Here is a 20,923-nt window from a genome sequence, read left to right on the forward strand (position 1 = left end):
ATTGTGTGAAAGATAATAGATGACAGGCTCACGAGAGAGACCGAGTTCATACTTCGAGTTACAGCGCTCCCGTTTTACACTTGTGAGTGTTTAACTGTACGCTTGGAGCCCTGGAACACATTAACACAGTCGAGTCATCCTCTCTGTGTTTTCTGCCAGCAAACCTGCAGTAAACAAGGGATTACTTCCTCTTTCGAGTGTAATGTGAGAATGCAGAAGCGGTTTCTTCCCATCCACTTTATTTACCGTCACACAAACAGCTAGAATTGACATCCTTTGGTTTTTCTTGCCAACTAGTCAAACTGCAGTTTGCATCAGTGACATAAATAAGACATTTTTGAGAAGTTTGGAATTCTTCAGTTATATTCACAAAGATGTTTTCAGTTGAGTTGAATCAGTTCATCTTAACAGTTGATGCCAAATTTGAAGAAACGATATCGGCTTCTTTAGAATGAAGAGGACCATTAAACAAGTTGAAAAACAAAAAGTAGCTCCAGCCATCACTTTGAGCATAAAAACAAATGTATACTGTAGAGAACTTGTGTCAGACTTCATATAAACATATAATCAGTATTTGAGACTTTGCAAAACCAGCAAAGTCTCCATTAAGACAGTCCAAGTGTAGAAGGAGAGGGTATAGTGCTGCTAGAAAGTGGGAGTTATTTGTGAATTAGTTAACCCATAATGTTGTTTGGTTCATTCAGAATAATTTATTTCTCAAAATTACAGGAATTAAATGAAGTTCTGTGCCTGATAACTTAAAGAGAACTTTCCAAGAGGTTCCCAGACTGTGATACAAATAATAAATGAGTCAGTACGGAAGCACCAGTTGAGTTTGACCCAGCATGTTTTGTATAGGACTGTGTGTGTGTGTGTGTGTGACAGAAGGGGGTTTGCCTGTTGCTTACTCTTCATCTTACTCTTCTTAAATTCCCAGCTGTTTTCCAGGTAATGTTCTCACGCTTCTTTTGCATCTACTGTTTCTCACACTGGCTGCTTTGACTATAATCCCTTCCTACAAGCACACATGCATGCATGCACACACACATGGCCCTGCCTTTTTAACTGGCCACCAGGTGAACAACAACAACAACCTCACAGAGAGTCTTTGCCCACAGAAATGTCCGACTTCAGCGTCTCAGCTGTGTGAGTTTTCATGTGCACCAACAAACCACCATTTTTACTGAAACTCATCCCGCAGATTTTACACGAGTACGGCTTCTCGCCGGTGTGAATTCTCATGTGCACCAACAGAGTACATTTTGTAGTGAAACTTTTCCCGCAGGTTTTACAAGTATACGGTCTCTTGCCCGAGTGGATTCTCATGTGGACCAACAAACTGCCGCGCTCCGTAAAACCTTTCCCACACGTTTTGCAGGAATACGGCTTCTCGTCCGTGTGCACCGCCTTGTGCTTTTTAAGTGCCGACAAGTAACAAAAGCGTTCGCCGCAGGCGTTACAAACGTACGGCTTCTCGCCCGAGTGGATTCTCATGTGCACCAGCAGATTACCTTTTCGAGTAAAACTGTTCCCACACGTTTCACAAGAATACAGGTTCCCCCCTGTGTGAACTCTCATGTGGCCCAGTAAAGTACTATTTGTAGTGAAACTTTTCCCGCAGGTTTTACAAGTATACGGTCTCTCGCCCGAGTGGATTTTCATGTGGACCAACAAATTGCCGCGCTCCGTAAAACCTTTCCCACACGTTTTGCAGGAATACGGCTTCTCGTCCGTGCGCACCGCCTTGTGCTTTTTAAGCGCCGACAAGTAACAAAAGCGCTCGCCGCAGGCGTTACAAACGTACGGCTTCTCGCCCGAGTGGATTCTCATGTGCACCAGCAGATTACCTTTTCGAGTAAAACTGTTCCCACACGTTTCACAAGAATACAGCTTCTCCCCTGTGTGAACTCTCATGTGGCCCAGTAAAGTACTATTTTTAGTGAAACTTCTCCCACACGTTTTGCAGGAGTACGGCTTTTCGCCCGAGTGGACTGCCATGTGTCTCTTAAATGCTAACGGGTCACTAAAAGGCTTAAAGACCTTTCCACAAACATTGCATTTTAGAGATTTGGGGACTATGTCGGTGTTACACTGACTCTCTGATGTGGGAAAGATTTCTGCGTTGCTACTCTGACTTATGTTTCTAGTGGCAGTTGAAGTAGAATCGAAACTCTCGCTTCCTTCCTGATCTCGGCTTTCATATAGAAGAGAGCTGCGAGAGCCGAGCTGGTCGCTGTCCAGGTCAGGTTCACTGAGATCGTCATAAGTTACAGTCACCATAAAGGTATCAGTCTCCTCCTTCAGTGCACGCTGCTCCCCGTCCTGACTGATGCACAGCTCCTCCTGTTCCTCTTTAATCTGTAGAGACTGTGTTCGGCTCCTCTGCTGAACCTCCTCCTCCTCACAGACATGTTGCTGTTGGAGGTCTGAAGGCACAAATGGAGACACACAAACAAAAAGTTGTCAGAGAAATTCAGCTGAGCCAGCAGTGTGAACATGACAGACGCCTCAGGCGGCACCGATTACCACTGCAGAAGCACCGACTGCATTCTACTTTGATGAGTTCATATACAAACAAAACTTTTCAAGGCAAACAAATATTTATTCAACAATTTCCCCCAAACTGCACTAAGTTAGAGGATCTGACGGAGGCGCAAAAATCTAGCTGAAAATGAGCTGCTGACATATTTTCCTTCAACAAACAAAAGCATCTTGAACAACACAAATGTCGCGTGTTTCCATCATGTTGCTGCATGTTTGCAACACCAGACAACAGGAAATCGACTCTGAGCCACTTTGGCTTCCTTAGCGTCTGTAAAATGTTCAGCCGGGTCGGACGATTTGGTGTCCGATTACGTTTGTTGTTAAGAATGCTTTCTTGGTGCTCCCCGTCCCCCCGAGGTTCCCTTTAGAATGAGGTGCTTCCGTGCAAACAACGTGCTTGTGTGTGACTGTTTGACCTGCCACCGGGCGGACCAGCTCGTTATCAGACACAGGAGCGACTGACCGGCTGTTCTTTGCTGTTCTGCTTTCACACTCAGCACCACAGGCAGACAGTACAACATCTGCATCGCTGCAGATCTGTCACTCTCCTGCTCCGTTCCCTAACTCGTGCACAAGGCGTTAAGATAAACACTGACAGACCTCAGCTTGGCAGGAACTTGAACTCCCTGACCTGGAGGGGTCGCTCCTCCCCTTGTCGACTGAGCTCAGATCTTTTTCCTGCTGCTTCCCACTCAGCTGTGAACAACCCCACTGCAAGCTAAAAGTCACCGTCTAATGCAGTGTTTCCCATCCACTGTGCCGCGGCACAAAGGTGTGCTGTGAGCAATTATTTAAAAAACATTTAATAATTACTGGAAATAATAAAATCATTTCTGGGCATCTGTGCTTTCAATGAGGTGACTGGTAGAGCAGTTACTCTTTCACGTCAGTGGGTAGCGCAATATGACCTTGTTGAGTTAAGCCAATAGGATTACTGATGCGCACGCTACGTGGCAGCTGCAAGACGTACAACAAAGATGGATAAATATTTGAAAAGAAGAACTGCAGGCTCCGAACTGGACCCTGGATAAAATTCTAATCAGAAGACGAGCGGTGGTCGAAAGAAAGCAAAAACGGTGAGTTTGAGGCAATACAGCGAAAGTTATCCTTCCTTTGAATTTAGCTTCAGTGGAGATCCGACTGCACCGACTCTGGTGTGTTTGGGGAGAAGCTCTCAAACAGTGCCGCGGTCCCAAGCAGGCTTTGACGTCATCTCCGTACAAAACATCCCTCAAACAAGAACACAGACTATTTTGTTTGTGAACTCGCTGATAAACGGGTAACTTTAATGAGAAAAAACACGAAGGTGAAGATGCAGAGACGTTACTACTACCTGGCTGCAATGCCATTGTGAATGAGATGCTCGCCCTGACGCGGTTAAAGAAAGTCCCGCCCTCAGACGTATCGACGACACGTCCGCAGACATTGAAAGTGTGGTTTGGGAGAAGATGCGCATCAGTGGGAAGTTTGCAGCGCAGCTTGATGAGTCTACGGACATTAGTGGACATTCCCAACTCTTGGCCAATGTGTGTTTTGTGGATGGAGACTCCATCAGGGAAAACAACAGGAGAGGAAATTTTTCAGGTTACATCCGAATATTTGAACAAAGAGGACTGAAGTGGGAAAACTGCACGAGTGGCTGCTCTGACGGAGCAGCAAACACCCAGATGTTACTGTTACGCACTGTTTTCTGCACCGTGAGGCTGCCAAGACTTTACCAGCAGACCTGGCTCCTGTGCTGGATGACGTTGTGCACATCTAAACTTCATCAAAACTTTGTTAAATTTGGGTCTTCAATTCCTGCCAGAACATCATCTTTGTGTTCATCTAGTCAGGACCAGGTTTAACACTGAGGACTAACTTGCCATTATATGTACTGCATTAGGCTACAGTGTGTCATTTTGGAACAAGCCTGGTTGGTGGTGTGCCATGGGATATTTTTAATCTAGAAAATGTGCCACGACTCAAAAAAGGTTGAAAAACACTGGTCTAATGAGCCCAAGTCCACAGAAACAGAAACGCTCTGCCTTCTGGCTGCAGCTGAAATTGTGTCCATAAAAGTTCTGAGCAGAGTCAGCGGGTCTGCTTTCTGACTACAGTGTGAACCAAGCTCTACCTGCATTCACACAAGGACCAAACTGTCCATCCCAGACTCCCAAAACACTCCCCACAGGACACCCGAGGGCTTGCTGCCTTCTCCCAGTCCAAAACAAAGAACTGAGACGTGTAATCCCCCTGAGGGGCGACTCTCATCCATCCTACCCGGCCGTGTATTCAGGTTCGGGGATATGTGAAAATATTTCCAGGACAGTTGTCAGTCCAATGACCAATCATAGGTGATATACTCGCACAGGTGACTTTTTGATGGGCGGAGCGATCATGAACAGACTGATTCACCCATTTAGAATTTATACATTTTGTTTGGAGGTTATATTTGACCGTCTGTTGTTTCAGTTTTAATACAGATGCTCTTTCAATTATTCAATCATTTAGTTATTTATTTGAAATGCGCCAAATCACACAAAAGACTTTACATCAGAGATTTTTTAATGTTCGCTGGAAGAGACGTTTTAATTTTTAACTTACTTTTTGTTTAATTTTGCACTTGTTGTTTGGTTGAGTGTGTGAGACAGATAAACACGGTTAGAGGCAGCTTCTTTCTGGGCTCATCAGCTACGATGTCCGAACACGAACAGATGCAGTCTGGTTAAAATGGTCACTGGTGTCCTTTGTGACAGAAGAATGCCAGACCGACTCAAGGGAAGTCTACACACAGTGGTCCGCCCAGTAGCCCTGTATGGCTCCGTATGTTGGCCCGCGAAAGGCTCAGCCGATCGTTGATGGTCGATATGTTCGTTCAAACCTTACCGTGTGTCTGCTTTAGTGACCTCGGCCACAGTGATGGTCCCACAGTTGTGTTCTGGGCTCGCTGTGATTCTCCGTTGGCAGCCTGGTGGCAGACCGTAGGAGCTACAGACTACCTGCACAGATCATCGAGGCAGCGTCCAAAGTGCACCCAGCCTGTGGCTCCTGTGCTTCTGTTGTTTTCATCAGCCAGGCGCAGAGAAGAGAGGTTCTAACATACAACGAGCTGAAGTCAAACCGAGTGTCCAAAGCAGTGAACAATGTCCACTGCAGACACAGCTCGTCCTTTTGTTGATCTTCTGTTTTTTCATACTTTTTCCATCTCTGTTTCAGCCAGCTTGTCAACCAATCAGGACCACAGTCAGGCATTAACTGTTGGGTTTTAAAGGGTACAGTAAAGGACTGAAACATGCTGGGTGCTCTGTATGCAGTGCACAAATCCAAGCAACAGTCGGGACCTGTTCCCCGACCCAGAGGCACAGGAAAGTAGTCCTGTGTGGAAACACCCACAGAGGGGATACGAGGGCCACAGAAGGCAAATCCAGGCCAGAGTGCAGCCGTCTCCAACAGCTTCATTTTATAACACGAGCTGTGCGTTTTGGCAAGCCCGACTACATCCTGCTGGTATCGCTCATCCACCAGAGAAGTGGCTTTCCTCACCTCTGTGGCCAGACTGGTCAGAGATGAAACTGCTCGAGGCACAAAGAACTGAACCCCTAAAGCCCCTCGTGCAGCTTTTTATGGGCTGTGGCCCCCAGACACTCACTCCAGGCCCGGCTCCAGGATAGGGCCTGGTACAGCTACACAAACCCCTCCAGCACCACAAACAGCTGCTGATTCACACACAGACAGAACAGGTGTGTTTAGATGAAGATAAAGTGGAACTGGTTTCAAACAGTCCTCAGCACAGCAGCAGATCACAGCGCTGAGGACGAGCAACAGCCTGCAGATCAGTCACATTAGATATTTTATTATTGCACAGCGACTTCATGTTTCCAACATTTGTTTGCAACTTTCACAAGTGCAACAGGAAACATACATTTATATAAACGTTATATTTATATGTATAAACTCCATCTGGAATAAATAATGTGCTCTGAAGCTCGACTTTTGATGTTTTCCAACTTTGACAGCAAACATAAAGGAACTGATTGAGTGATCCAGGTCAGAGAAAAGCTCAAATCCACCAGCTGCTGTTTGCATGGAGCGCAGCGCAGTCCTGTCCTCTGTTTGCTCTTTGTTAGCTCACATCTCCAAAAAGTCCTCACAATCAGAAACGTCCCGCAGAGCTGTGATCAGGATCCTCCCTCAGAGGGACACTCACCTGTCCTGTGCAGCTTGATTTGGGGTTTCCAGGTGATATCCAGCAGTCTGCGCTGACGGTCGATCTCTTCCTCGTACTGGACGATCGTTTTTTCAAACTCCAAGAATATTTGTTCAGCAGCAGCAGTTAGTCGCTCGTTGATGAACTCTCTCAGATACTGAACTGAAGGCATCGTTGCTGTTGCAGCTCACACACAACAACACTCGGCTCGGTCACATAGGAACAAAGCTAATGCTACTTCCGCATTTGTGCAGTTCACTTCCGTCTACTGTTGCACAAGGGAAGTTCCGCCAAAACAGGACATTTTACTCGTTGTTCCGCCTTTAAAAAAGTTCTTATCGTTGAGGTTTTAGTTGGGATATTTTTTCTGGATTTCTTAATAACAAAAATACATCCGAACAGATTCTAAACATGAAACAGTGACGAAAAAGATCGTTCATAAATAAAACACTGTGAATTTCATCTTGCAAACTGTCTCATGATATTCAACTCATGTCACATCTAATCGTGGATGGAAATCAGTTTTTGTGTTAGTGTCGGCGTACACGAGCAGCGTAAAATAGAAAAAGGGTTTATTCATGTATTTGCTAACAGAAAGAGTGATCAATCCTACTGAATCCAGCCTGTCAGTAATGTTTAATACTTAACATCACTGTATATTTTACTGTTTCACTCACTTCGATGTTGGAGGTTCAAAATCATCCACAGGCCCCGCCCACATACGTCCAGCTCAACCAATGAGATGATTTCTGTCTGGAGAGCAAAAAGTTTGAGGAAATAAAAGCACAACCTGGTGAATCTTCTGCAGTGGAAGAACGTTGTTCATGTGCTGTCTGTCTGTCTTCCGCAGCTCCAAAGACATGTTGCTGCACCTCTTTTTGTTTTCATCTCACTTCATAGGTGAACTTTTGTCTCTTTCTCAGAACGCAACATTTCTTTCTCTGCTCTGAACTCTGCTAGAAATGAATCATTGGTCTGGAGGATTGTAGATTTTTACTTCTGTCCTACTTTTCCTCATTTCCACTGTCTTCTCCTCTCAGCCTCATGGACAATGTTAGTCTGATGGCTTCATTTTCTCTACTTTTTCCAGGACTAACAGCTGGAGACTCAATCACTCCTCAACGAGATAAAGTCACTGCAACAGAAGGAGAATCTGTCAAACTCACATGAGACAACTTCAAGTTATCCTCTACTTCACTGGTACAAACATCATTCTGACCTTCAGGCTCCTCAGTTTATACTCTGGAAAGGAGGGAGACAGCAGACAGGTGAATATATTCCTGATAAACGATATAAATCAAAAACATCACGTACAACAACTACTCTGACCATAGCAGCCCTAACCCTGGCAGACACAGCTCTCTACTACTGTGCTCTAGAAACACAGTGATACAAAGTGTAGAAGAGGCTGTACAAAAACCTGAACACAGATATCTGACTACTCTTCAAAGAGGAGGGAAGTGGTATTCAAAGCACAGCTTCATATCAGATGGATTCTGCTAATTCCTGTTTTATCAGAGTCACTGTGGTTACAGTTTGACAATTAGTCAGTGATTCAGCAGCCTGATGGATAGAAACTCTTTTTGAGATTGTTCTTCCTTGCTTTCACACTCCTGTAGCGACTGCCAGATAGCAGGAGTGTGAACAGTGTGTGCTGTGGGTGGGGCCTTTCCTTGATGATGTTGTGAGTCCTTTGCCGGACCCGAGTGTTGTAAATGTCCTGTAGTGGTGGGAGGGGTACTCCATAGACGAGTCGATTACACGCTGGAGAGCCTTCCTGTCCTGAGTGGTGCTGTTCCCGTACCACACTGTGATGGAGTTTGTCAGGATACTCTCCACTGTGCATTTGTGAAAGTTGCTGAGCAGTTTAGAGGTTAATCCAGATTTTCTCAGCTTCCTTAGGAAGAAGAGTTGTTGTTGAGCCTTGTTGATGATCTACTGTGTGTCATGGGTCCAGGTGAGATCCTCACTGATGTGAGTGCTGAGGAATTTGAAGATCTTCACCCTCTCCACCCGAGTCCTGTTGATGTATAGTGGGGCGTGCTGCTTTCTCCTGATTCTTGGGTCAATAATCATCTCCTTAGTCTTAGCATTTAAGGAGAGATAATTTTCCAGGCACCATGACAGCAGCTGAGCCACCTCTTCCCTGTAAGCAGCCTCCTTTTTACTAGTGATCAGCCCCATGATGGCTGTGTCGCCAATGAACTTAATGATGGATGTGTTGCTCTGGAAGGGGACACAGTCGTAGCTGAAGAGGACGTACAGGAGTGGACTGAGCACTGGTTCCAAGTGTCTGTCTCCTGTTTCATAATCAGGAGACAGACACTATCTCTACTTTCAAGATTAGGCTTCAAACTTTCCATTTTGCTAAAGCATATAGTTAGGGCTGGACCAGGTGACCCTGAATCCAGGTTTCTCTCTGGCTCCACCCACTGATGCTGAACTCAGCCAATGAGATGGTTTCAGCCAGCCTGATGTTGAGGAGAAGGCTGTGCAGCAGAGAGGCTGCTTAGTCTTTTCATTCTGCTGAACTTTGTTCATCTGCTGTGTGACTTCAGCACCTGAAACATGTTCCTTTACCTGTTTGTACTTTTCTCTCACTGCATAGGTGAGTGTTAGAACACAGGAAAGTCTCATTGTGACAAGATTTGATCAGAGTTATTATTAGCAGATTTCTTCATCTCATTATGCTCACAAAGGAAGAAAAAGACTGACTGACATGAATCATTCATTTGCAGCTTTGGGCTCCATGAACAGCATAAAGCAGGAACGTGCTGAAGAAGCTGTTGCAGAGCGAGGAAACATCAACCTGACCTGTACATATGATGGTTCTATCTACAATATCCAGTGGTACCGACAATACCAGAGATCCAGACCAGAGTTCCTGCTCTACATCACAGAGGGAGGATCAGTTCATCGAGCTGTGTCGGGATTCAAATTCAAATTCAAATTTTATTTGTCACGTACACAGTCATACATAGTACGATATGCAGTGAAATGCTTAGACAACTGCTCGTGACCTAAAGAAAAAAAAAGGAAAAGGCTATGAATAAGATAGGAAATAAATATGAAAAATTAAAGTGTAAATTTAACTAGGAAGGAATAAAATATAAAAAATTAAGGTTAAAAATGAAATAACTGTACAACACAAATTAGAATGAAGGGTAAATTTAACTGGGAAAGAATAAGATAAAATATATAAATTAAAGTTGAAAATAAAATAACTGTACAACAAAATACACAATACACAATATAGAACTATATAAGAATGTATGAAGAAATATAAATAAATAAATATATATATACACACACACAATAACAGCACCTGTACAAGTATTAACTGGAAATGAAGAATATAGTGACCAGTGTTGTGCAATCCACATTATGTCTTGTGCAGTGCAAATATGCTTAAAGTGATTTAAGTGATGACAATGTCCAGAAAGTCCAGTGTGTGTGTAAGAACTATATGTGTGGGTCAGTACTGTGTGGTGGTGTGATTGAGAGACCGTATCGGCTGCGGGAAGAAGCTCCTCCTCAGTCTCTTTCACCTGCGACCTTGACAGAACTCCGTCCCATTGATTTGTCTTTATGTCATTTCATATGTAAAATTCAAGCTAAAACAGTCTAAGTAGCTGTATCCATGGTTGCAATCTCCTTCCTAACCCACACAACACATGAACACAACTTCTTGCCTGTGTGACTCCATATGCGACCTTTCAAATGTGAGGATTCTTTGAGTGCCCTCTTATGGTGAGTCAAATGACAGCTTTGAACCTGTTCCCACATGTTTTACATGGATAAGGCTTCTCACCCACGTGGACTCTGTGATGTTTCTTCATTCTAGACTTTTTCTTACAGGCTTTTCCAAAAATATCAATTTTTAGAGACGTTTTAGTAATATGATGATTGGGACACACATCTGGACATCTATATTCCCACCTTGATAATTCATAATTTCCAGGACTCTTTTGTGCTTTGTTACCTTCACAGTGGACATTTATGTTCAGGAGTTTCTCAAAGACTCCCTCCACCACCGGACACACCCCAGTCTACATCAACTTCCTGGCTGAATGCAGACAGCTCTCCTGAACTGCTTTAAAGAGACCAAAAGGTCTCTCCAAACTATTCTCACACCTCAGCTTTCAAGCCACAGCCCTTCAGTTCCCACCTGCTACCTCAGGAGATCCCTAAGAAAACCCCCCTTCAGTCCTTACCATGACCACCAGCGGGTCTTTCGATTGCTCCCATGACAGGCACCAATACCCTTGTGAACACTGGCCTTAGATTCTCTACTACCAAGTACACTTATGATCCACTTTGAGGTATCTGTTATAGCCAACACATGCCTAATTTAGCAGTGCTTCCCATCAGTGACGTGATGCTGCACATCCTAGAAACCAGTCTGCAGTGCTGAGGATCCACACACTTGAACACGCCTCATGAAGGCTACTTTCCAGACCATACAGCTCCCAGGATCACAGTGATGCATGAGCCTCTCCAGCTAGATATGTAGTGATTCATCGGGGGCAGAATCAATAGCCAACATAATTATGGTTTCGGACAGGAGGAAATCATGATCTAAGTGAAGTTGAAATGACCTGTTACAACATGTTAGCGAAGTAAAAAGAAAGTAAAACGCTGTCAGAAAAATAAATACTTGAGTAAAATACAGATTTCTATAGTAACAAAGTATTTGTACTTCATTACTTCTCACCTCTGCAAATAGATCACACGGACAGCGTGAACACACTCTTTAAGTTTTAGTTTGTCATCTTCCTCTCGCAGTGATGACTACAGTCTCTTCAACTAACACTGGTCTCAGATCAGTACTCGACATATTTACGATGGAGTACCAGGGCCACATTAAGGAAAATATATATTACTGATCATTTTGAGAAAAAGCTGAGATGTGGAGATTGCAGTTGTTGTTTGAAGGCGAACTTCCTGTTTCCTCTGAGTCAGAGAGCTCGTACTTCAGAATCAGCTTTAGTTAAAGGAAGGAAATGATTTGTCTTCAGCTCATAAACACAGAGAGGCGATCAGCACGAGGATGCTGAAGAGATGCTGCAGAAGCTGCGTCTGCTCAACAGGAAGAGTAGGCCCGATTTGTCGAAAATGAAACAGCTGGTCATGGACAGATGTGTCGTCGTCATGGTTACAGCCAGTAAAAAGGATGGATGTTATGTCACAGGACAGCTGATCAGTTTGTTTCACTGACTCGTCGACCGGGCGGGTGGCGGGAGCCCGGAGGGCGGGCACCATGGGGACATGAAAGACATTATGTACCTTCATGCTGCGAGGAAGGGCCAGCTGGACCGTTACAGGATTCAGGATGTCTTGAATGGAAAAGGGTCCCAGGAACCAGGGGGCCAGTTTCTTAGGCATTTTATAGAGAGAACCGCAGCAGGAGCAACAACTGAAACCGGCACATTTAGACTTCATCCTCTAAATGATCAATAATATTTTTCTTAATGTGGTCCTGACACTTCGTCATATTTCGTTCGGTCTCTGCTAACAGGTTATTAATATTTCAGTGAATATTCTCTGTGTCTAAAATATTCTCTAGTTTCACATGAGCCCCATCCCCCCCTCAGAGGGACACTTGTCACACAGTGGAAATTTGTGTTTTTATGTTTTATCGATCTGTGTATTGGTACATAGTGTTGATTATATTTGCATGATTTTATTGTGATATTTATATTGCATGTTTGTTTATTGATATTTATACTGCATGGTTTTATCCTCATATTTATATTATGTGTGTTAATGTTGTACCATGTTCCTTTAATCAACTGTGGACTAAACAGACAATTGTAGGCACCTGTGAGGTGGGGGCGTTCCCCAAGGTGGCCTATCAGCCGCCAGGTTGACCTGTTAAAGGGGATAGTGAGCGCAGAGACAAGAAGAAGGAGCGACGCACGAAGGGTGAGCAGGAGAAAAAGGAACGCGTGCAAGCCCGCACGTGTGTGTGGAAGGAACTGCTGCCTGACTGTGGGGTGCCGCGAGTCGTTCGGCGATCCAGTCCCAATGGCGGGAACGGCAACAGTGGGTGGCGATGGCCGCAATTCACAACAGGGCAGGGATGCCCATCTGCCTGCATCTGACGGTGAGACAAGGGAGGCCGTGTTCAGGTGTGGAGTGGGGCGGGACTGTGCGGTGACACGCTGTCAGGAGGAGACAGGTCTACGATAGGAGCCTCCTCCCTGGTCTGCTGCTGGCGAGTTTTACCATACCGGAAGAGAAGTTCCTCTCCTGTCTCTTTCAGATAAGGACCATTCGCCCATGTGTGGCTGGACTGTGGGATTATGGAACTGTGGGAAGGTAATTTTAGCATGTGGAAAATATTTTTTAAGCCTTGTTTTAATAGTGTATAGTTATTTCTGCCGGCAGGGTTTTTAGCGGGTTGCAACACTATTTTTATTGTATACGGGGAATTTTATCTTGTATTTGTGACTCTGGCAGTGTTGTGTTTTGTTTTTTTTTTTTTGTTTTTTTGTTTTTTTTTATCCTGGAAATAAATGGTGTTTGAAATCAGCTAAGTTTCTGTGCCCTGAGCGCTGACCCGCTCACTCCCCTTCCTCTTGTATGTGAACAGACGTGGTGGTGAAGATTTAGGTCCACCAGTCTTACGGCTACACACTCACCTGTCCTGTGCAGCTTGATTTGGGGTTTCCAGGTGATATCCAGCAGTCTGCGCTGACGGTCGATCTCTTCCTCGTACTGGACGATCGTTTTTTCAAACTCCAAGAATATTTGTTCAGCAGCAGCAGTTAGTCGCTCGTTGATGAACTCTCTCAGATACTGAACTGAAGGCATCGTTGCTGCCACAGCTCACACACAATAACACTCTCTGCTCTGTCGTCTGGTGTAACATGGTGAAGTTCCAGCACAATTTTGTTTGTGTAAATACGAGATTATCATGAATGAAAAGGTTTGATTTCAGCAGATCTGGGGGACGTAAACTGGATGGCATGACAGACTTCCTCCAAGACACTCATTTTTGGATTTAAATGTTATATTTCTTTTCGTAAGGAAGTAAATTTTCTGTTTTGATCCCATAAAGCATGTAGCGTGTGTGTGTGTGTGTGTGTGTGTGTGTGTGTGTGTGTGTTGCTTTATTTCATGGCTGCGTGCCTCCCCTGAGTGAAAACTCTTGCTAAAATATAGTTCCTCAGTTTGTTATACTGAAACACATGAGTGATGAGTAATCGTGTCTTATTAAACCTCCTGTTATTGTTATCGTTAGACACAAACCACAAATAATCTGCAGAAATATCTGACCCTGAATCTCACTTTAAGCATGAGAAGCATTAAGCAGCTCAGTAGGGATGGGTATTGATAAGATTTTCATGATTCCGATTCCATTTTCGATTCTGTTTAACGATTCGATTCTTTATCGATTCTTTTTAAAAAGGAGAACACTAAGGTCGAATAGCTCAGAACTGTGTTTTATATCTTCTCTTTGAACAAGATAGAAATTTAGGAGTAACATGGCCTTACAAACCCAACAGTGAGATCTTAAGAGATCCACAGCCTACGGCTCTTCAATGGGGTGTCACAGGGTCCCAGGAAAAACATTGTAAATGTAAAATAATAAAATAAATATTCTTCTGTAGCAATAACAAAGTATAACATAAATTATTCTGTAGCAATTACACAAGAATATCCAGTAATGTCCCTGCCTACAATTAAACACATTCACTTACTGAAAATCATCTGCTGTGGCAAACGGGTGCAAACCTTTGACCACACACTGAGTCACTGCTCGTTGACATTAGTCTATCCTGGCCTGAAAGGAGACGCTACCGGCAGACTGCAGCGAGAGCTGCCAGCATCTGAGCCAGACTCTGTCTGTCATCATGGTCACCTAAACGCACAGTAATGGCAGGTTTGTAATAAGGCAGATCGCGCTAACATAATATGCACTGTTAGTTGATTATTTACCTGCCGCATTAACGGGAGAGGACGTGCAAACGTTACCGCTGCTGCTGGGTTGAGATTCACGAGTCCGGAGTGAATTAAAAACACGACATTCATTTGAGGTCATCGTGTGTTTTGTGAGCAAATGCTTTTGCATATTTGTAGTGTTTCCTCCCTTAAATGAAATCTCTACTTTGCAAGTATTGCAAGTTGCCCTGTTGTCATCCGTTCTCGTAAAGTATAACCAAACTTTTGAGCGTTTGAGCCACTTAGGTGCCGTGTTTCCTGCCAGGTAAATGACGCTCCACAACGTGGTGACGTCATTCGGGGCGACTGGAATCGATAAGGGAATCGTTTGCAAAAATGGCAAACAACTCCAAGGACTTGAAACAGTGGGAACCGGTTCTCAGCAAGAACCGGGTTTCGATACCCATCCCTACAGCTCAGTGATGGAGAACATTTGGCTCGTTGTGCACACAGTGCAAAGTGCTCCATCCTCCCTCCTCACAGTGATTCAAATGCTGCTCACAGTCTGTGAACCAGGAGGAAGAGGAAGTGAGAGAAGTGAGACTCAAAGAGGAGACAGAGGGCGACATCATCCAGTAGGCGGGGCTCTCCTTCTGCACTGTGTTCAACCATTGTGTCAATAATAAGTGCTGCTGTGAAGAGAACAATTCTCAGACTGAATGTTGAACATCAGCTAGTTTCTCCTGTTGATTTAAACCTTGTTGTACAGATGGAACATTGGCTGTGGATTATTCTTGCTGCTCTTTTCTTTGGTGAGATACAAACATCAACATGTTTCCTCTGCTTAAATAAATGTGTGAGTCTGATTAATGGTGACTTTTTGAGGGCGATCGTGGTTCAAGAGTTGGGAGTTTGCCTTGTAATCGGAAGGTTGCCGGTTCGAGCCCCGGCTTGGACAGTCTCGGTCGATGTGTCCTTGGGCAAGACACTTCACCCGTTGCCTACTGGTGGTGGTCAGAGGGCCCGGTGGCACCAGTGTCCGGCAGACTCGCCTCTGTCAGTGCGCCCCAGGGTGGCTGTGGCTACAATGTAGCTGCCATCACCAGTGGAATGGGTGGATATGTAAAGGCCTTTGGGGTCCTTAGGGACTAGTAAAGTGCTATACAAATACAGGCCATTTACCATTTTAATCATGTTTATTGATCCATCTCTGCATGTTCTGTTCTTCCTCAGAGTGTAAAGGAGAAGACAAAGTAATCCAGGAACAAGGAGATGTCATTGCTGCTGAAGGAGACACAGTTACACTTTACTGCAAATATGAAACAACTTCTACATACGCATATTTGTTCTGGTACAAACAGGACGTGAACGACTATCTGAAATATGTTTTACGGCGAGATGCTTCTGGAACTGAAAACGCTCAAGAGTTCCCAAAACACAGATTTGATGCTGAACTCAACAAGACATCAGTTCCTCTGAAGATCCAGAAGCTTCAGCTGTCTGACTCTGCTGTGTACTACTGTGCTCTGCAGCCCACAGTGACAGGAAACAGCAAAACTCTGTACAAAAACCTTTGGAGCAAAGACAACAGAATACTCCACAACATCCACTAGAGGGAGCCACACACTGTTAAACCTCTGATTCTTGTGTCATTGGACTGATGACAAAGACAACAGAGAAATGAAGCAGTAAAGATCAGAGACAGAGACAGAGCTGCTGTGGAAGGAAACTTTATTTATAAAGATCCTTTCACATCGACACGTCAAACAGCTCGTACAGTTTGTTAGTGTCAGCTCTAAAGACGGAAACGTTTAAAAAGATGTGAACTGAAAACAAAGCATGCTTGAAACACAAAGTTCAACATCTGACTTCAATCCAAAAATCACTGAGGACACAAACCAAACATCTTCCACTAAACGTTCAGGTGCAAACAGAGTGATGGAGGTAAAGAAGAAAACCTCGATGCAGGCGGAAGATCAGAGCTGCATCTTTGTCATATTTACACTGTTGCCTCTGATTCTACTGAAGCAGAGACGTCATCGAACATGTTTTCTTCCAGAGTCTCAAAGAAATCCTACAAAACAGCTTTTATAGAAAACAGAACCCAGGAACTGATTTCCACTGATCAGACTTTTTATATCACTGCCAGATTGATACCCAGTAAAACACGTGATCTATGGCTGCAGTCCTGTTTAGCTCTGGTGCTTCTGCCAGTGATCCGTCTAGTTGCTGGTACACAGAGAACCAGACCCAGTTGACTATAGTACTTATGAGCAAAGCAGCGGTTCAGCCTGCAGTTCAGAAACTGCCTTTTTAGACACAAATTGTTGACCGGTGAAATAAGAGGATTCATAGTGTGATGAGTAACAGAGCTGCTAGCCAAGTGAGAGGTTGCTGTTTCAGTTCAGCTGGAGACACAAACCCAGGAAGTGCAAACATGAGCAGCAGCTGGAAGCAGCCATCTCATCCTGTGAAGTTACGCTACAAAGACGCAGACTTTCCAATGGACACTGGAAACATCACGTGTTACAAGGGTAAGGCTTACTATCAGAGTGGTTTCTCATGTGTACAGTCAAATGATACTGAGAGCGAAAATCTTTCCCACACATTTTGCAGGGATACGGCTTCTCACCAGTGTGGATCCTGGTGTGGGAGGACAGCCTGCTGCTCTGACTGAAACTCTTCCCACACGTTTTACAGAAATATGGTTTCTCCCCTGTGTGACTTCTCATGTGGGCCCACAAACTGCTATTCTGACTGAAACGTTTCCCACACGTGTTACACAGATACGGCTTCTCCCCTGTGTGGACCACCTTATGCTGCTTAACCGACGACGGGTCACTAAATCCCTTCCCACAGGTTTTACAAAGGTACGGCTTCTCACCAGTGTGGATCCTGGTGTGGATGGACAACCTGCTGCTCTGACTGAAACGTTTCCCACACGTGTTACACAGATACGGCTTCTCCCCCGTGTGGGTTCTCATGTGGCTCAACAAACTACCACTTTGAGTAAAACCTTTCCCACACGTGGTGCAAGAATACGGCTTCTCCCCTGTGTGGATTCTCTGATGGATCCTCATTTGGTACCCTTTCTTAAAGGCTTTTCCACAAACATCACATGATACATACTTGTTACCTGTGCCAGTGTTACACTGACTCATTGGCAGTGTAGGGTTCTCTGCATTTTCACTGTGATTTCTCTTCTTTGGCTTCACCTCTGCATTCTCAGTTACTCCTAAATCTCTATATTTACTTCCTTCATGATCCTCTGACTCAGCCACAGGAAAGCTGGGAGAGAGGAGCTGCTGCCCGAGGAGTTCTGATTCACTGTCGTCACTTTCCTCATACATACAAGGCACCGTAAAGCTATGAATCTCCTCCTTCAGTCCCAGCTGCTCTCCCTCCTGACTGCTGCACAGTTCCTCCTCTTCCTCTTTAATCTGTGGAGGTTCTGGTTCCTCCTGGTCCACACTGGAGCTCCTCTCCTGGTTCCAGAGCTGCTGCTCAGGGAGAACCTCCTCCTCCTCCTTACAGACAGGCTGCTGTGGGACGTCTGGAGAGACAGAAAATTAAAATTGATGTGATGAAAAAGAGAAAACTGAGTAAATATTCACTGCAGCCATAAGTATGTATAAGAGCAAAAACTAGAATAAAATGAAGCACTTTTCTGTTAAAGAGTGTAATGGGAAAATTCTAGTTTTCACATTTCCACATTTAGATTAGATGAACTGTATGTATGTGTCAGTGTGACCTGGTGAAAACTGTTTAGCTTTGCTTAACGATGTTTCACTAAGTTATCTGCTAACTGTTCGAGTGTACAAGGACAAACCCCCCAAGAAGACCAGTGCCAGGAGCTTCCTGGGAAAAGATAGTGGGAGTTGCTCTCTGCCCAGCAACAGGCTGTGTGACAAAAACCTGTTGTAACTGAAAGATACTGAGAGTTGTGTGTGAGGGTATAAAAGGATAAGAGCTCCCATGACTGTGAACTTTGATATTTGATGTGTGTTGGCTCTCCTGCATGCAGTAAGTAAAATAGCTTGACCACAGCTGACGGTGTTGCAGATTTCATTAACAGAAAATTCCACGACAGATAACCTGCATCACTTGTGCAAGCTCCCACACCCTCCATGCATCACACACAGGTCACTGCTGTATGAGAAGACGATGCTACACTACATGCAACTGTCATACTCCAAACCTTTAATCACGGAGCCTGAATGATTCTGGGTTCAATATGGAAACAAAGGTCAGTGATCTGTGCAGAAATGATGAATCGATGTTTTACTCCGAGTGTCTGACGCCCTGCAGAAAATGATGAATTCACAAAAAGTAAATATGAGTGAAAATTCATCTGAAGCCGTGGAAGCTGAACGAGATGTCAAACCGTTCCCCAGCATGAAACGTTACAGCAGTACGAGGCCTGGATTCACTTTACAGATTAGGGCAGCAGAGCAGACAGGAAAAGGGGGAGGGAGCGGGAGCACCCCAGACAGCAAACGGCCCAGGGTGGAGTCCAACCCGTCCTCCTGCAGGAGCACCTCTGAATCCTCACTTTGTCCTGTGGAAACACCCACAGAGGGGATACGAGGGCCACAGAAGGCAAATCCAGGCCAGAGTGCAGCCGTCTCCAGCAGCTTCGTTTTAGAGAGCTGTGCGTTTTGGCAAGCCCGACTACATCCTGCTGGTATCGCTCGTCCACCAGAGAAGTGGCTTTCCTCACCTCTGTGGCCAGACTGGTCAGAGAGGAAACTGCTCGAGGCACAAAGAACTGAACCCCTAAAGCCCCTCGTGCAGCTTTTTATGGGCTGTGGCCCCCAGACACTCACTCCAGGCCCGGCTCCAGGATAGGGCCTGGTACAGCTACACAAACCCCTCCAGCACCACAAACAGCTGCTGATTCACACACAGACAGAACAGGTGTGTTTAGATGAAGATAAAGTGGAACTGGTTTCAAACAGTCCTCAGCACAGCAGCAGATCACAGCGCTGAGGACGAGCAACAGCCTGCAGATCAGTCACATTAGATATTTTATTATTGCACAGCGACTTCATGTTTCCAACATTTGTTTGCAACTTTCACAAGTGCAACAGGAAACATACATTTATATAAACGTTATATTTATATGTATAAACTCCATCTGGAATAAATAATGTGCTCTGAAGCTCGACTTTTGATGTTTTCCAACTTTGACAGCAAACATAAAGGAACTGATTGAGTGATCCAGGTCAGAGAAAAGCTCAAATCCACCAGCTGCTGTTTGCATGGAGCGCAGCGCAGTCCTGTCCTCTGTTTGCTCTTTGTTAGCTCACATCTCCAAAAAGTCCTCACAATCAGAAACGTCCCGCAGAGCTGTGATCAGGATCCTCCCTCAGAGGGACACTCACCTGTCCTGTGCAGCTTGATTTGGGGTTTCCAGGTGATATCCAGCAGTCTGCGCTGACGGTCGATCTCTTCCTCGTACTGGACGATCGTTTTTTCAAACTCCAAGAATATTTGTTCAGCAGCAGCAGTTAGTCGCTCGTTGATGAACTCTCTCAGATACTGAACTGAAGGCATCGTTGCTGCCGCAGCTCACACACTCAGCTCACACACTCAGCTCACACAACAACACAAAGCCTCCAAAAGTTCACGCTGGAACAACCATACTGCCGCCTTTTCATTGTTTACTTCCACCGGATGTCCCGCTCTGAAGTTCCGGCAGGAGGAGGATGTTCAAATACTTTGTTCCGCTTGGAATAAACGTCCTTCTTTCTTCCTAAAAACCTATTTAAATGTACCAAACTGAGCCATAAATACATAAACAGCGTGTTACTGCCACAGCTCACACACTCGGCTCACACACAGCACAACACACTTCTGGTTCAGTCCAAGTATTTCGCCGGTGCTTCCACCGGATATGACGCGGCGCTGCCCTCCGGAGACCGTTAACTGCGTCGACCTCTGAGCAGAAAATGAAAGATGAGATAAAAACAAAGAACAGACCAGTAAGAAACAATGATGACTGCTAAAAACAAGCGCGTCCATGCTCACAGGTGTACACACGGGTGATCACACCCACAAACTACACCCTTTTTGGCTCCTACCTCAAAGCACACTGTGTTCTGTTGATCTTATGTGCTGCACAATGATGTTTAATATTTAGTATTTACTGTCATATTCCCATATATCATTGTGATGTTGTTTATTCTATTACTCTTGTTCTCTTCTGCTTGCTTTCTTTTTTCTTTCTCAGCAGGTGACCCAGGTGATTGATATATGCATTTTTTTTCTCTGCCCGTTCTGTTGGTTTTTGTCTTTTGCCCT

The 20,923-nt window shown here is 44.8% G+C and overlaps 1 protein-coding gene across 1 annotated transcript; it reads right to left on the reverse strand.

The window, feature by feature from the left end:
* Window positions 1-222: 222 nt before the first annotated feature.
* Window positions 223-20,470, reverse strand: LOC113010726 (zinc finger protein 420-like). The gene is made up of 6 exons (XM_026149931.1): window positions 20,005-20,470; window positions 17,151-18,173; window positions 13,378-13,539; window positions 8,704-9,033; window positions 6,734-6,910; window positions 223-2,426 (listed from the first exon to the last, which is right to left on the reverse strand). The coding sequence occupies exons 1-6, from the start codon at window positions 20,174-20,176 to the stop codon at window positions 1,096-1,098; spliced, it is 3,195 nt and encodes a 1,064-aa protein (XP_026005716.1). The 5' UTR covers window positions 20,177-20,470; the 3' UTR covers window positions 223-1,095.
* Window positions 20,471-20,923: the final 453 nt, after the last annotated feature.

The sequence above is a fragment of the Astatotilapia calliptera genome, chromosome 18, assembly GCF_900246225.1.
Source record: "Astatotilapia calliptera chromosome 18, fAstCal1.2, whole genome shotgun sequence".
NCBI classification, from domain to species: Eukaryota; Metazoa; Chordata; class Actinopteri; order Cichliformes; family Cichlidae; genus Astatotilapia; species Astatotilapia calliptera.

Excerpts from the sequence above, each read along its gene's own strand:
- LOC113010726 (XM_026149931.1), bottom strand. The coding sequence starts at position 20,176 with ATGCCTTCAGTTCAGTATCTGAGAGAGTTCATCAACGAGCGACTAACT. Across the intron at positions 6,911-8,703 it reads ATTCCTCAGCACTCACATCA|CAACGATGCCTTCAGTTCAG; the intron begins GTGAGGATCTCA and ends GAGCTGCAACAG. Across the intron at positions 2,427-6,733 it reads AATCAAGCTGCACAGGACAG|ACCTCCAACAGCAACATGTC; the intron begins GTGAGTGTCCCT and ends TTGTGCCTTCAG.